Raw genomic sequence first — 18,384 nt, forward strand, 5'->3', positions numbered from 1 at the left:
GGAGTTCAAGATGGCGACGGGCGAGCAGCTCGCGTCGCGACTAATCGATCACTAATTTAACATCTAAACCATTTAACTGTCTTAAAAAAAAGCTCTAGTTGTGTTACTTTATCACACAACCGCGTTATATTGCGTGTTTTGCTAAAGAGCAAATATTTGATACTATTGTGTGGATACACGATCTGTGTTTGTGTTTTTTTTTTAGCTTACGTCAAATAGAAATTGTTGTCGATCGGGTTTATGAACGTAACTGGAATGTTCGGCAAGTTTTTATTAGTTTGGAGGTGAACATGTCTCTAAGAGAGTTGAAAGTATGCCTGCTTGGGGTAAGATAACCGTTCACTTTTTATTAGTTGACTTGAGGGCGGTGGATTGCATTTTTTGTGCGTGTTGCCTTTTGATCGCTTTTTATACTTGATCATTAATGTGTAATCACAAGTTATGACTTGCAAAAGAAAGTGCTCGGTGGTTTTACCTGTTGTGCAAGCTGAGGTACTATGGTAATATTTAAGAGCTGGTGACGTCATTGACCCAATTCAAGTGGGGATGTGAAATGTCTTGGGTTGTGTTACTCTTTCACGCTAGCATGCATTTCACACCTTGATGTTTTTAGACTCAGCCTGCTTTTAACAGCAATATTTTTAAACCCACCCACATGAAAAAATACTGTGGTATACTTGAGTATTTCCTTTAGTATGCAGTAGTGCAGTATAGTAATAATTACTACAATTTGTAAAATTATACACTCTTGCATTAAGCAGTATTAGGGTATTAGCAGTATATACTGTAATTTTTACTATGTTAAAGGGGTAGTTCGCCCAAAAATGAAACGTCTGTCATCATTTTTTCATTTTCATGTTATTCTAAATCTGTATGAATTTCTTTTTTCTGAATAACACAAAAGAAGATATTTTAATAAATGATGGTAAGCACACAGCTGATTGTAACCATTGACTTCCATAGTAGGAAAAACAAATGCAATGGAATTGAATGGGTACCATTAACTGTGTGCTAACCATCATTTATCACAATACTTCCATAATACTTCCTACTATGTAAGTCAATGGTTAAAGCAGCTGTGTGCTTACCATCATTTATCAAAATATCTTCTTTTGTGTTTATCAAAATAAATAACAAACTCATACAGGTTCAGGACAACATGAGGTTGAGTAAATGATGACAGAATTGGGGTAAACTATCCCTTTAAGGTTCAAAAACACTAGTTTCTAGGAATTTTACTAAGGCTGCTATAGTAAATACTTAAGTATATTAAAATACTTTTTCTTTCGGTTATTAAAAACCTATTTAGATTATCTTCCTCATTTTTCTCAGAGCTGACATGAGATGCAACAGCTAGTATCTTAAGTTAACGAAGTTGGTAATCACATGATGTGTACTTGTTAATAAATTTTAATTTGAAAATGGATCAGATTAAGCTTAGTCAATAGATGCTATACAAAAAAAAATTATACATTAAACTAATACTTGTCCACACGATGTGGACAAATATGTATTGTTGCAATATGTAAATATGAGTTGATCTAAAATGCTGTGTATATTGTCTACCAATTTTGGTCTTGTTTTATAGGAAACGGGGGTTGGAAAGTCAAGTATCGTGTGGAGGTTTGTGGAGGATAGTTTTGACCCTAACATTAATCCCACGATTGGGTAAGATCATTGCGAAACACCCACAGTGTTTTACTCTAATATAGGGCTGCCTAAAGATGTTTACAGAATAAAAGTTTTTGTTTACATAATTATAATACGCAGTACATCAACAAATATTATGTATATATACATACAAACACATGTATGCATAATAAAAAAAAATATTGATATAATAAATATTTATATTTATAAATTATGTAAATTATGTAAATATACAAATGTTTATACACATGCAAATATTTCTTAAATATATACATGCATGTGTGTGCATATATTAAACTCATTACACACACATTTTTAATATGTAAACAAGAACTTTTATTCTGCAAACGATTAGTCGCAGCTAACGACTAATCGTTAGGCAGCTCTACTGTAATGCCGTTTTTGCCATATTCTAAAGTGTACATTTTGACGACTGGGACACTACAAACACCACAAGTCTTGGCCCTTAGTTTCAAGCAAACAAAATTTGATATTTATTACATTGAAAAGGAGTATGTGTTGGAAGGCGCTGTTTTAAAGAAAATAACCTGCTTGGTTATTTGTTTTAATTATGTAATAATAATATCTTTCTTTAAATGTAATATTAACATCATTCTAGCTAAATCTATACATCTTTATGGGCACAATCCAAACAACATTTTAAAAAAATTTCTTCATTTCCATTATAGTTTGATATGTTACTTGGCATATTGTTTAATCGTCTGAGTCAACATTTGATAGCGTTTTCTTTTCAGTAAGCCTTTAGGTAATTCAATATACCATGTGGATTGTTTAAAACAGGATACGCTTTACACTTACGTAGTGTGTGACTGATTTATTTAGTTAAATTACACGAATCAAAATTGAATAGGATTTATTATTGATATAGGACAGCGCTGGGATACTTTACAGTTTTAAATTACTCCCCAACAGTAAACTAAAGCAAAATCAAACAAGGAACAGTTACAGGCGTCATAATAACACACTTAGTGGTTGACCGATATGGGTTTTTTATTGGCCGAGGCAGATATGTTCCATCTGTAAGGTATTTTATTCATTAGATAAAAGTATAGGATATTAATTGATCAATAAAAATTCATGCTGTTTTTGCTCATCTGTCTCTTTGTAAAAAAAAATTGAGATACAATGTTCAGTTTTGTTAAGATAGATCTGCAGCCCAGCAGTAACCCTGACACCTCATGATACTGTTTGAATAAGATTGCATGCCGTTGTTGTTATGCGTAACAGCGTAATATCACAATAATTGGTCATTTTACCATCTGGCTTTACATATTTGTGGCTTTTCTTTAGGAAAAATTAATTTAAGGAGCAGAAAGATTTACTGGCCGAACGTAAAGGTTTATCAGACAATACGTCAAATAAAGGCAGTGTATAGGCATCAACATAAGATGCTTGCATGTGTTTTAAAATGATTTTGACTTGTTTTCAGAGCATCTTTTATGACCAAGACTGTGCAGTACCAAAATGAGCTTCACAAATACCTCATTTGGGACACAGCAGGACAAGAAAGGGTAAATAAAAACTACAAACACATGTGCTTGAGTATATACTATCCATATATTATATAAGTACTGTATTTCTGATATGTTTATATTCCAACAGAGGGCAGTATTGCAGTGCTTATTTCACTTGTTGTTTGTGTGTATGAATATATCTTTACACACCAGAAGAGATCAAATTTATATATTTCACATATACAAAATGCTCATAAGTAGCATTTGAATTTGAGTCAAAATGTGGCAGATATTTATCGCTGCTTACAATTTGACAGCAGTCTTGTGCTTATTTGGAATCTGATCTCCTCTCATGTTTGTCTATGATGTTATGTGATGCTAAATGTAGAATGCCAAGCGGCCCACACAAGCTGCAAGAAAAACAGAATCATTCCAATGTTATTCCAGTGTTAAGGAATTTCATCTCTTTTTTGCATTTAAAGACAGATCCAAAAATCTGAGACCACACTGAAATTATGAAACTTTGTTTATTTAAACCTTAAAATAAAAAATAACATAAAACAAAGAACATTTGGTGATACAGTATTTCGTTATTTGTGTCATTGTCCAGCTGCACTGCATTGTGCAAAAGGTCAGATTTCACACAGAAAATTCTCTTGAAAATATTCACAAAGTATGCTGAGATTGTACAAATAATGAGTTTTTGACATAATAAATTATTATGAAGAATTCATGTATGCAATTTACACTGCTTTGCTTTTAGAAAAACACAAAAAATTTTGTGTCTCTGGAAAGACACATTTTTTAACCAAATAAAGCGTATGGGGACCGCGCAATGGTAAAGCCTTTGATTTCTGGCCTGCCTCTTCTCATCTCCTCATCTGGTAGTGTTTAATGCTTTGATATTTTCCCAGTGGTGAGGATGGTGCAAGTTCATCATCATCATCATCGCATTGGTAGAAGGGGTCATGTCTGCTTCGCTTTGCCCCAGAGGCTGATGGGATGAAACGCTTTGTCAGAGATAAAAGTTATAGAAGAGAAACTGAAGCCAGAACCCCTTTGTCTCTCTCTCTCTCTCTCTCTCTCTCTCTCTCTCTCTCTCTCTGTGTCTCTTTCTCTCTCTGTCTCCGATTGTTATGTCAGACAGTTTTATTCACAGATTCTTGTACCCTGGCAGAAGCTGTAGCTGGCTTTTCTTATGCTGTCAGACTACTGATTGAATAATTATCTGGCACATTGCTTTTCGGAACAACACTGGAGAGATTGTGAATGGCTGTGCGCCATGTCTTTACTTTGTGGGTGTTTTTTAAAACGAATGGGATGAGACATAAATCAACCCTTTATCTAGATTTTTTCTTTAGCAATTCTTATGTTTAAAATAAAAAAAACCTATTCAGCAGAGTAGACTACATTTGTGGTGAAAACTATGATAGTTTGAAATCAAATTATTACACATTTTTTAAATCTATCGATAAAGATTGGTGCGTAAACGTGACCCTAAACGGGTGTGCATTATTTTCAAATAATTCAAAGGACCGGAGTCAATTATTCCGCTTATACCACGGTTACCAAAAATATTGCTCTGGTGCCTATTTTTAAGACATTTTAAAGGTTAGGCGTGCGGTTATTGAAAAATAATCAACACCCGTGAAACATTTCTCAGCCAATCAGAATACAGCATTCAGTAGGTCCGTGGTACAAAAGCAGAATAATTGAATCCAGTCCATTGAATTGTTTGAAAATAATGCACACCTTCGGTGTAACGGCATTACCACCTTGGGTGTGCATTTTTTTCCAAATAATTCAACAGCCTGTCGTCATTTATTCCCTACATATTTGACTGGTTAGGTGTGCATTTTACAGAAAAATAACAAATCACATGGTTCCCACGGGTCCCTGAAATCCTTGAAAGTTTGTGAATCTGGGGAAAAAAATTCCAAGGCTCTGGAAGTTTTTGAAAATATACATACATAGATACAGATCATTGAAAGTGCTTGAATCTAAGTTTTCTGGAAAAATCCATATTATTCCCTGTGTAGTGTAGGATAATATAATAAAAGTCTTTGTCGTTAAGCCTCACCATTGGTTGAATTTGATATACACATTCAGTCGCACTTCCCCTTGGAGGCGTCTCCAAAGTGTCAACACAGTGACGCAGGGCGAGTTCCCTCAAAAGGAAACTGTAACAATGTATCTTAAAAGGTAACACGATGTAACCTTGCTCTGAATTGAAATGTGTCCCTACATTTAGTCCTTGAATTTGAGTGTATTGGACCTGGAAAGTCCTTGAAAGGTCCTTGAATTTAAGGTTAACTAAGGTGTGAGAACCCTGCAATCAGAATAAAGCATATATATAAAATCATTATATAGGGTTTGATGTACTAGTTAGGCAACCCACATACTAGTCAGTTTTAAAAATGTGTGGTCTTGGACATTACCGTATCTGCAACTAAGTCGAAACATTTCCTCTTCCTTTTCTAGTGAGTTCAAGGGCCAAAATCAGCAACAAAGTGTGTCCGTCAAGGGGATTTATTTATTTTATTGGCAAAAAGCAGATCTTTTCTGGCTCTCTTTTTTGGCTGCAGCCGGTGTATAAATTCAAATCCAATTCTAATTCAGATTATTTTTTAAATAAAATAATATACTTTGAATTGTTTAAAGAGTTGAATTGTTATTCGTATATGTTATCTTAGGTGAGCCCATGTATTACTGGTGCATTGATCACAGCTTCGAACTTTGGCTTAAATGAAATAAAAAAATGAATTTACGTTGTTGCACCATTGCTCCAAATTCCACATTCATAAAACACTTTATAATTGTTTTTTGTGCATTGAACGATGATTTTTCATTAAATATTCTGTTAATAAGCACAAATAAGCATTAAATTTACTGTGAAAACATTCACAGCTCTTGGCACGCATTTAAAACCGCAGTCATTTGTAAACCTGTAAGATCCCAATTATGTGCCAAAACGTACAAATTAATTTTTTTAATAGCATCTATTTGAGTTTGAGGGTTGTAGTGACGCGCATCAGCTAATTGCAGTATTATTTTTCAGACCTAAACTTCACAGAATTAAGTTCTTCTCGAAAAACAAGGTTTCTTCTCATGTTTTCTTACTTGGTCTCTTTTCCTAGTCCTACCATCTCTCTCTAAATCACTCTCTCTCTACTGCACTTTTACCCTCTTTTTGCTCCCCCCAGTGTAATGGCATACTCGATCCAGCTTGTTTTTATTAATCTGCGTCTTATTTTTTTATTTCTGATGACCGGCTGGTGAAAAACCCAAATATGCTATTTCATAATGATTAAAACACTAACTCGGTCTGACACATCATGCTCATCTTTCCTCTGATGGGTCCCACATGTGTTGATGTGCCTTTTCTACAGCTCCTAACTCAAGCCCCTTTGGCACGACTATCCGAAACACAAGTTCTCCTTTAGGCTTTAACGGTGACTCCGAGTTCTGTGTGAAATCTGTAAGGAACATACTGGAATAACACGCGTTCGTTTGTTTTTGGTTTGTCCATTTAATTTGGTGCGAAACTCAAAGGGAAACTCTGCCAAAATGTACAAATTCTTTCAAAGTTGTGATAATAAGCACATGTAAGTTGAGATCGGTCGCCAGGATGTTATCAGTGATGATGGGGTCTTGCACCTTTTGTAAATACTGGTGTAACTTTTCTTTCCTTTCATGTGCACGCTCCATCCAGTTTCGCGCCCTTGCTCCTATGTACTACAGAGGCTCTGCGGCGGCTATCATAGTGTATGACATCACTAAAGAGGTACTGAAATGTCTCTTCATTATAACAACACAAATCTTTCTACTGTTAAAGTTATTAGAGATAGTTCATCCCACAATGAATTCTGTCATCATCTACTCACTCTCAAGTCATTCGAATAAGTTTTTTTTTTTTTTTGCATGCGTGTGAGGAACACAAAATGAGTTATGGGCTGAAAGCATGAATTGCAATGAGTCGTAACTTAATTTTCAGTACACACAAAGCTATTTTGGCTTTAGAAGAAGTTTTCTGGTCTGCGTCTACTGTGCATTTTTTTCTGGTCACCATTAACTGAACATCAAAAAAGTTCTATATTATTTGACTTGTGTGACTGAAATTTAAGTTCATATAAACTAACTGTGAGGGTACGATACATAATTGACACCAAATGCCACAGGGTCTTGAAACAAAAAATGTTTAATCATGTGGAACCGTGCAATAAGATTTGAGTCATGGTAAATTGCAAGATGTTCAGTGAGTAGTAATGTGCATTTTTGTTTATTCTTGTATGGATAAAAGCCAGGATCACACTACAGGATTTTCGGCCTGATTTTCCCCTCCCGAGAATCCGAGAGAAAATCGAGTCCAGTGCCTAGATCTGTTCCAATGTTCGGTTTAGATTATCATGTAACGTGACGTTTACAAATCAAATTTTACACCTCCTGATCTGCTCTCAAGCATATCGGAGACCACCCCCTCATATCAAACATGATTGATATTATACATTTAAATCAATGATTACGTCAGTTCTTTTGCAATAGCCAATGAGCGATACGGTGAACGGCAAATATTTTGAAACAGCAACCAAATAAACAAGCTGCTGTATGCATCTGGTAGCCAGTGGAGAAGGAGAAACAGCTTACAGAAGTGTGGAGATAAGACAGCTGCGCTGTAAAAAGTTTTTTTCAACTAAAAAAGTTTTTTCTCACTTTAAATGAAAATTTTAGGTTGAAAAAACTTACATGTTTTAGGTGTTTTAAGTTTTTTCCTCATAAAATGTCTACTTAAAGGTGCCAAAGAAAGAATTCATTGAAATAATATGTTAAATTGTTCTCTAATATCTACATAGAAGGTATGTGACTTTATTAAAGGTGCAGTGTGTCAATTTTAGCGGCATCTAGTGGTAAGGTTGCGAATTGCAACCAATGGCTTAGCGAGGGGTGAGCAGTGGACTTTAAAAACACATAGAGAAGCTACGGTAGCCGCCACCGGACAAATGTGTCATCATCGGAAACAACTTAATAAAAAAATTGTCCTTTAGGGGCTTCTGTAGAAAAAGGGGCAGCACAAAATGGCAACTTCCATGTAAGGGGACCCTATGTGTATGTAGATAAAAACGTCTCGTTCTAAGGTAATAAACACATAACGGTTCATTATAAAAGGTCTTTATACACCCCTGATAATATAGTTTTGTATATTATTTTGCATTTCTGTCAAAATATCCTTCTAAAAATTACACACTGCACCTTTAAGTGCAAAAATGATCCAGAAACATCCATTATTACCTTAATTGAAAGGGTCATGAATAATAATGTTGAGCTCTGCTCTCATTGGCTGTTGCACAGAACAGTTTAGTTCAGTAGACTGTAACGTCAATAGTAGAACTTGGCAGCCTAAACATTAGCATTAACTAGCATATAGTGTTAGCTTGGCAGTCACAACTTTGTTTTTAGCATTGTTACAACATTGTTATTAATTTAATGTGAAATGTAATATTGGGGCGTACATTATGATTTTAATGTCACAGTCGGTGCACGAGGTTAACATTAACTCTTTCCCCACCAGCGTTTTTTAAAAAAGTTGCCAGCGCCAGCATTTTTCATGATTTTCACAAAAGTTTAATGCCTTCCAGAAAATGTTCTTCTTTAAATATATAAACATACAATATATCAAATGAAAGAACAGACCCTTTGCTTTCAAACAAAAAAAAAACATTTCATTTTGCCTTCATTAGTTCTCTTTTTATCACCTCTCAAATATGGGTAGGTTTCTTAAAAAACACAAAAGCTGAGATAATTCCTTTTTTGTGAAGGACTTGATAGAGATCAGATTCAGAGCGATCTTAAAAACATGCGCAGAGTTCTTTCTCTTTCACGTGAGGCGTTACTTCCGGGTTGTAAAAGTTGGGTAAGTGCACCACCAGGTGGATAATAGCGGTATTGCGGAAAGCCGGAAATTCTCGTCAATGGCGGGGAAAGAGTTAAAAGGAGGAAACATCATGTTTGAGGCTCACAATATGTCATTACCATGTAGACATTTTTTATTATTCATCTATGCCTAGGTAAATACAGTTTTACATTCTACAGCACCTTTAAAGGATTAGTCCATTTTCTTAAAAGAAATCCAGATAATTTACTCGCCACCATGTCATCCAAAATGTTGATGTAATTAATGTCTTTGTGTCAGTTTATTGTTTAAAATGGTCCGCAAATGTGCGTTTCATATATGTAACACGTGACCTTTCAATGTCATTACGCAATTATGCGAGGTCGCGCTGGCGCGTCACAGGACCGGAGGAGGACGGGAGGTTGTGGTTTAAGGGTGCATTTTTTTTTTCTTGCCAAAAATGTTTCGCTGGATAAGACCCTTGTGCCTCCTTTGGGATCGTTGAGAGTCCTTTGAAACTGCAATTTTAAACTTCATTAAAACTGTTAAGTATTGGGGTCCATTAAAATTTTGAAAATTCCTGAAATGTTTTCCTCAAAAAACATAATTTCTTCTCGACTGAACAAAGAGAGACATCAACATTTTGGATGACATGGTGGTGAGTAAATTATCTGGATTTCTTAAAGAAAATGGACTAATCCTTTAAATTAAAATTTTAAGTTGAAAAAGCTTAAATGTTTTAGGTGTTACTGGAACGATAATCTTAATAATATCCTGTAGTGTGTGATGCACCATGATAATCAAATCTTGTAGTGTGAGCATGTTTAAGATTTAAGAGAGAAAAATCTGTCTAGATTCTATTAATGTGCACGCTGCAACCAGATTTCATAATAATTAATTAAAAATCTGTAGTGTCAGCCTGGCCTTAGAAGATATAAAATATGATTTACAAGCACGTTTTGTAGCCGCTGATCACCATTCACTGTCAGTGTATCAAAAATAGTAAGCTGGAGATTGTGTTGCATGTATTAAAAAACCTAATCACAATACATATACATTTAATGTAACATGATGGTTAATAGATTATGACATTATTTAAATTTTTCAACTATAAATTGCAAAGCAGTTGATGCACCAACCTTTGACATTTTAAGCTTAAATATCTCTTTCTCTCACACACAGGAATCATTTCAGACTTTAAAGAACTGGGTGAAGGAACTTCGCCAGCACGGACCACCCAACATAGTTGTTGCCATTGCTGGCAATAAATGCGATCTCTCAGATGCCAGGTGAATTTCATCGTCTACCCCACAAAAGACACCACATCCCGTCATATCCATTCAGATTGAAGGGATGCGCCCACAGTGGCTGTCAACTCAATTTGAAGTCGGCAAAAGAAGCACACGCACACTGTGTTACCATTTGCACGACTTGTGTGAAAAAATCCACCCTGTCTGCAATTTATCTTTCCAGTTGAAATTGCTTCATTCTTCCCACAGGTCCAATGATACGTCTTGGTTCACCATTGCTTTTTTTGGCAGCACTAGTTGGCTGTCAATGCGGTGGTAATTTACATCTCAAGACTATAAAGGCCAAGACGTTGAATCTGAGGAATAGCGATTGTGCCGCAAGCATTCGAGCAATAAATATCTGGGAAAATTCTTTCGATTGTTCAGTCGGGCACAGGAGGTGTAAAAACTGATGCCTATAAAATATTCCCTAGATATTGCTCGAGATTCCCATTGTCAAAATAAACTGTGATGTTTTGTTCCTTTATTCGTCCACCAGGAGAAAATTGTATGTCAAAACAGGGCTGTACTTGAAAGTGTATTAGCAGCTGGGTGTCCTGTTATATAAAAATCCCAACAAATCTTTAAGAACCACCCAGAAAACCACATAAGGATTCACTAAAATACTGTATAGCTATACTCTTACAGCCACTCAAAACATCTTTGCGTCATAGCAGTGCAGCCAAACGCTATTTATATTTTCTTCAAAAAGCATGAAATGTAGTTTTCAACATACGAAAACCTTACTGGCTAGGTGGTTAATCCAAAGGAAAACTGATATGTTGTCAACGTGACCGGGCCGATAGGTGTAGCACAGGTGCAATCCGATCATCACCTGTGATCAGGTGACAGCTTGCACACAATAGTTTACCGTTTGTGTGGCATACACCGACATCACAAAAAGATAGACGAGTTTAACAACGTTCACCCCACTCATGTAGTATCACACATTAAATCAAAATATAATGCAAACATGCCAGAATGATTTTAAATGCGTCATGTTCATTTATATCGCACTGCTTTATTTCATGTTTCCAGAGAGGTGACAGAGAAAGACGCCAAGGACTACGCTGACTCTATTCATGCCATATTTGTTGAAACCAGTGCCAAAAATTCCATTAACATCAATGAGATCTTTATTCAGATAAGTGAGTAAATTTTTCACCAGTTATTGTTCATTTCAAGACTTGAAAAATCTAACATTGGGCATTCAGAACCTTGGCGACAACTCAACACAGTTTTATTTGACCTGACTGTGCTTGGTTTTATTTTGTCTGTCCTTGATTGAGCTTTCAAAAACTGTAGTTGTAATAAATGCTGTACTTTGCATTATTAAAGTCTTAATGAAATGCATGATCTATAATTGATTCTGATGGTGGTGAGAATGGTGCTTAGGTGGATATTTGTTCCCACCACTTGGACCCAAGACACTGGATGGGTTTCACTATGTGTATCTTTTACTATGGGCTTTGGCTCTTACCCCGACAGGCATTCCTGCGGGTGCATGAAACCATACGTTATGACTTTTGTACAAGCTGCAATCAGACTTTACATTTTACAGACATGTTTCTAATTGCCGCCATATGTTTTAAGCGTGGCTGTAAAAAATTATGCGCTGACTGATCAAATAAATGTGTAATTATTCCCTGTGCACCTTATAGAAAATGTGTAATTCAATTAAAATAATTACAATAATTGGTGCATTTATTTCATTTTTTCATTCCAGGTCAAAGGATCCCGGTTATAGATGGCGAAGGTTCTTCTGCGGTCAAGGGCTTCAAACTAAGACGCCAACCCGCAGAGTCGACCAGAGAGCGCACTTGTTGCTGACGTGGTCGTAAACGATCCGGCCAAACCTTCATCGACCCCTCATTTTCCATTATTAACAAAGAAAAGTAGCAAAGGATGAATGTGATGTCATGGAGGAAGTTACGTAATGTCCCTTTGAAGCCAACAAAAGAAGTTCGGTTAGGATATGCAATTAGATTTATTCTCCCAGATGCAGAGAAGGGAAAAGGCCTTCCTACACTTGTTGAACCTTATCTTATTCCTCTGCCCTGTTCAGATGTCCCAAGGGATCGATTTCGGTTGTAGATCGCTGCCCAGAATGAGATGGCAACAAAAACACCTGCTGAACGGATCAGATACTGTGCTGTCTTGCTTTCGCGCTCTCTCTTTCTCTTGTTCTTGTGCAAATACTCTGAAATGTGTGTCCTGCAAAGCCACTGTCTGCCTATCTGCATATTTACATTTTAGCATTTGGTCCAAATGCAAGCATTCTTGTCTTCATATTTTTGCACTTCATCGATAATATATATTGTATTTTTATACATATATAAAAGTGGTGACTCTCACAAAACCTGGTCACTCTAAAATAACCCAAAATCAAAGAAAAAGTGTTCAATATCACTATAATTTACACTTTAAAAGTGAAAGAAAAATGAAGATTAGTGGTAATACTCCAATACATTGAGATAAATTAGCAGGAAAGCCTAAAATTTTATTTTATAATGAAATGTGTAAATATAAGGCATATATCAAATTAAACATAACAGTTTAACCTCAAGCTGGGACAGGTGGGACTTAACATTTTACATTTAACATTTGCATATTAACATGTTTGCATGTCAATATAGCAATAGTGACAATTTTACTTCAGTTTTAGATGCCATATTACAGCCTGTTACTGGACTGTGTAGTTGAAAAAGACTTTTATGTTTGCACTTAAATGCATTACATTGGCTCACAATTGTTACTGCTTGAATTGCATATATTAAGGGCATTAAAGGGACATTCCACTTTTTTTGGGGGTTTGCTCATTTTCCGGCTCCCCTGGAGTTGAACATTTGATTCTTACCGTTTTGATGTTACGCACTGCCCGAAAAAAGTCCCCTGCTATTGAAAGTAACAAAGGGGACTATTTTCGGGCAGTGAGTAATATCACTACACACTACATCAGCAAAGTCACTGATTATTACGCCAGTTTGAGAGTATAGTTCCTAGCCATATCTCCTAGAAAATCGCAGTTTTTAATTTTCCGTCGGTCTTCATACACAATGTAACTACAGAAGAGTCAAGTTTTAAATAGGAAAAATATTGAAACTCTTTGGTTATTTTTTAGCATGATGCTAATGGTCTAATCGGATTCAATGAATTGTGCTATGCTAAAAGTGCTAGCTCCAGACGCGGAGATCAGCTGAATGGATTCCAAAATGGTGGGAATCGGGTGTTTGACTCTGGGGGAGCCGGAGGGGGAGCATATTTTCAAAAAAAGTGGAGTGTCCCTTTAACCTCCTAAGACCTGGATGTCCACATATGTGGACATGACATTTTTTTGATGTTTGCACCATAATACTTAATTCTGTGTAGCTGGAACCTATTTTACACAAACGTGGACAATACACTGCTTCATGTTCTCCGAAAACAATTTGGTTATTATATTTGTTGGTTCTTCCTAACCCCAAAATAGTCTTAGGAGGTTAGCACTTTGTGAAAGTTGCCCAAACTTCTTGAACGTTGAAATGTAGAGGTTTTAAAGTGTTAGATATGATAACTCTTCCAACTGCTTACATGTTTTCTGTTTTAGTAGTTTAAGGGAGTTGAATGCCAGAAATCTGGTAACACATTTTTTACGTCTGAATGTTTCTGAGATTACTGTTTAACCATTTGTGTTAGTTGGCAACGGGTCCGTTCAGATCCCTTGCCATTCTTATATGACATTTTTACTGGATCATGGGGGCGGTTTCCCGGACAGGGATTATCTTAATCCAGGACTAGGCCTTAGTTTAATTAGGAAATATAACTAGTTTTAACAAACATGCCTTACTAAAAACATTACCTGTATGCAATTTGAGGCAAAATAAAGGGCCCTGATGTATTTTAAGATATGTCAGTGCAAGTTGTTTTCAGTTTGGACAGCTCTTAAAAATGTTTTAGTCTAGGACTAGTCTAATCCCTGTCCGGGAAACCGCCCCCATGTGATTTTGCAAGGTCTTGCCAAATGGCCTAATGATCTCATAAACTTTTTACGCAAAATAAGTTTTGGCCATCACATCCACCATGATTTAACTATCTAAGTGAATCTGGAAACTAGACCTGTTTAAAAAAAATCAAGACTCTGAACCTCCATACATTATGCTATTCCAAATATTCTGCTTTTTACTGACTCCAAAATGACTCTTTACTGGCTAAACTAAAGTACACTAACCTCAAGTTTTACCTGAATGTTTCTTTAAAGGCGGAGTGCACAATGTTTGAAAGCCAATGTTGATATTTGAAATCACCTAAACAAACACGCCCCTACCCCAATAGAATCTGGACCTTCTTTTAAAAGACCCGCCCCACACATACGCAACCCGGCAAGGATGTCGGTTAGTAGACACGCTCCTTACTGCTGATTGGCTATAAGTGTGTTTTGGTAGTCGGCCCGTCTCCTTTTCCAAAGCGTTTTTCAAACATTGTGCACTCCGCCTTTAAGTCCTCTAATGTTTATTTTGTTGAAGAGGGGGGCGTCTTATTTGAATTGCTCATTTATCAAGCATTTATTATTCACAAATGTTAACTTATGTTGGTAGAAATGTTAATAGAAAACATTTACGGAGTTTGTTACAATTTGCATACCCACAATGATGAAGTTTGAAATGTGCAATGTACAGTACTCAATGTAAAATGTACTACATAACACGTCTAACCACCTCTTAATTGTCTTCAAAGATATGTGGATTTTGTAGTATGTATTATGTTCATAGCATTACATATTAACATGGCATGTTGTTTTGGCAAGGAGTGGCAGCATGTGTTTAGTATTTAATTTATCCTATGAAACTATATGCAGTGTTGCCAATGACTTTTAGGATTCACAAGTGCAATAACAATAGAAATTTTCCTGAAAATGTTTTTGAGTTTATTCATGTTTCCCCCCCGACAGATTTTTTTTAAATGTATTTTTATCTTTACAATATTTTCATTTGGTTCTTGTTAAGTAAAAAGAATAGAACTTGCAGTACTTGGGCGGGGCGAGTGCACTTTTAAACATTGCTTTGTAGTTTTGATCTTTTTGAAATAGCTTGCTTTACAACTTTATATTCCAAAGCAGTCTTTATTAATGTTTAACAGCATAATTGCCAATGGATTGTCCACTGACTTATACCTGTGCTTAGTAAATAGTTTATCACTCCTAAACTTCACCTTTTAATGTGCTTTATGCCGTGTAAAACTATCTTGAGAAGGAAAACAGTCCAACTAATGTCACGTTTTTATTATACTTATTAAAGGACCTTTACAACATATGGAAATGCATTAGACTAGATGTCTTATTCAGTGTATGTCTCGTACAAAGCCTGTGATCCACACTAATGCTACATGGCCAAGTTCTTGAATTGTTAGCCAGCTGAAAAGCACTTGCAGAGTCTTTCTGTCCTCTTGCTTGGGAGCGCAGGTTTTGCTTTTGAATGAAACTACATGCTACACTTAAACTGGACAGTATGCTGTCTGGTTTTGGTTTATGTGGTCTTTAGATTGAAGAACAATGCCAACAGTCTTGGGCTGGCCCTAAGAAAGTTGTGAAATGTACTTGTAGATACCACACATTGTGTAAATTAAATAGTCTTTCAGACCTTTCTGACAAACATTATACACACAAGTAGTATAAGTATAATTTAACCTGATCATTTAATTTTTTGTTTACCATTTAGCTTTTCTCTTTCGTTATTTTGTCATGCAATGAAGGCTTGAAAATAGCCATTTGTGAATGTGCAAAAGGGAAATGTCTTTATTAATAATAAAATTATGCAAAATCCATTTTTATTTGTCATTAATGAAATTAAATCGGTACATTGAGCGGCTTCAATCATTCTTATTTGAAACAAGAAGCTGTAGATAATTACAATCAAAGGGTGTAAGTGCTTCAAGTGAAGAGGGTCTGAGGGTCTATTAACAGCAGGAATCGTTCCTGCTGTACTGGCCATTGGGCTATATATATAAATATGACACTTGTGGTATGTGAGTATCTTTGGCACGAGTAAAGTAAAACCGTCACCCATGAGCTTGTGTTCAACTGCCATACTGACTGTAAAATAACCCATCTAAACAAAACTGCTGGTAGTGTGATAATGCAATACATGTTTGTTGCTCAATTAATTAATGGTGAGCAATCAATGTTAATACATATTAGATCAGTTCATTTGATTAGTGCACTCTAGATTTGTACCATTGTTAGCAGATGTATCTAACTGGTACATATTTAGACCTTTTCAAAGGGTACTGCTTCAGTGACAGCACTATGAAAAGTCAAAAGTTGGTTCAACTTAAAATTTACTTCATTTGTTAACACTTCTCTTTTAGTGTTTTTTATATAATAAATCCTTTCGACACGTGTGCAGCAGGCCCCTATTTTGACATGATGCATTATGCACATATGTTCACATGATGCACCGGACATACATTTTGACATGAGGAGACACACATATGACAAACAAATATTTTGAATTCCCACCTTTTGGAAGAGAAGTCGCCGGCCGCCACTGAGGAAAGTAAAGGCTTCGCCATTGAGTATTGAGAAAGAGAATAAATAATTTTGGACATTTTGTCTGAATGTCCGAATGGGAAAGAGCTGTTTTAAGCTATTTTTATCATGGCATGGTTGTTGGTGCCAGACAGGCCCGTCTGAGTATTTCACAATCTGCTCAGTTACTGGGATTTTCACGCACAACCATTTCTAGGGTTTACGAAGAATTGTGTGAAAAGGGAAAAAACATCCAGTACTGTGGGCGAAAATGCCTTGTTGGTGCTAGAGGTCAGAGGAGAATGGGCCGCCTGATTCAAGCTGATAGAAGAGCAACTTTGACTGAAATAACCACTCGTTACAACCGAGGTATGCAGCAAAGCATTTGTGAAGCCACAACACGCACAACCTTGAGGCGGATGGGCTACAACGGCAGAAGACTCCAGCGGGTACCACTTATCTCCACTACAAATTGGAAAAAGAGGCTACAATTTGCACGAGCTCCCTAAAATTGGACAGCTTAAGACTGGAAAAAATGTTGCCTGGTCTGATGGGTGAGACATTCAGATGGTAGAGTCAGAATTTGGCATAAACAGAATGAAAACATGGATCCATCATCCCTTGTTACCACTGTGCAGGCTGGTGGTGGTGGTGTAATGGTGTGGGGGATGTTTTCTTGGCACACTTCAGGCCCCTTAGTGCCAATTGGGCATCGTTAAAATGCAACGGCCTACCTGAGCATACTAAGGCACACAGAAAAAATGGTCAAAATGGTTCCAACCTGTCACTGGGGCAGTACCCTTATAAAAGATCCACCTATTTATAAATAGATATATAACGTATAGATATATGTATGTTTGGTTATAATATGTATAGTACATTTGAGGTACTAATATGAACTCTTTATGGGCAAAGGTGTACGTTTTGAAAGGGTACCACCCCACTGAGAGCTATGGACCATTTTTGCAGACTCTGTTAGGAGTTATAAAGAGGGGTGGTTTCCCGAACAGGGATTAGCATAAGCCAGAACTAGGCCTTGGTTTAATTAGGAAAATTACTCGTTTGAACAAACATGCCTTAATAAAAACATTAATTGTGTGCATTTTGAGGGAAAACAAGGGCACTGATGTATTTTAAGATATGTCAGTGCAAGTTGTGTTCAGTTTGGACAGCTCTTGCATTTATTTTAGTCTAGGACTAGTCTTATCCCTGTCCAGGAAACCGCCCCTAAGGGTTCAGCTATAATAAACATTCTTCTATATTTATATTTTGTTGTAATAGCTGTTGCAATAGCAAATGTTTGTGGTGTATTATCTTTCATTAGCTGCTAATTAATAGAATACAAAGCAGAGAATCATGCCAGCACCTGTCAGGTCACATGCCTAGGTTGCATATTACTGTACCTTACACTCTTAAGAATTACGGTGCTTCAGAAGAACCTAGCATTTCTTTCATCATTCAAATAACCTAAAAGCTTCACTGAGAGGTATTTTGCTTTACTATTTTTAAACCAATTATTATTTACAATATAATGTTTCATTTCTACTTTAAGATAACCCAATTTTTTCACTACAGAGTGGT

The 18,384-nt window shown here is 36.2% G+C and overlaps 1 protein-coding gene across 1 annotated transcript; it reads left to right on the top strand.

The window, feature by feature from the left end:
- The first annotated feature begins 33 nt into the window (after positions 1-33).
- Positions 34-16,100, top strand: rab22a (RAB22A, member RAS oncogene family). Its single transcript, XM_055212348.2, has 7 exons — positions 34-326; positions 1,589-1,668; positions 3,101-3,182; positions 6,838-6,909; positions 10,195-10,301; positions 11,340-11,449; positions 12,028-16,100. The coding sequence occupies exons 1-7, from the start codon at positions 291-293 to the stop codon at positions 12,129-12,131; spliced, it is 591 nt and encodes a 196-aa protein (XP_055068323.1). The 5' UTR covers positions 34-290; the 3' UTR covers positions 12,132-16,100.
- The last annotated feature ends 2,284 nt before the right edge of the window (positions 16,101-18,384 follow it).

Source organism: Misgurnus anguillicaudatus, chromosome 8, assembly GCF_027580225.2.
Source record: "Misgurnus anguillicaudatus chromosome 8, ASM2758022v2, whole genome shotgun sequence".
In the NCBI taxonomy this organism is placed as follows: Eukaryota; Metazoa; Chordata; class Actinopteri; order Cypriniformes; family Cobitidae; genus Misgurnus; species Misgurnus anguillicaudatus.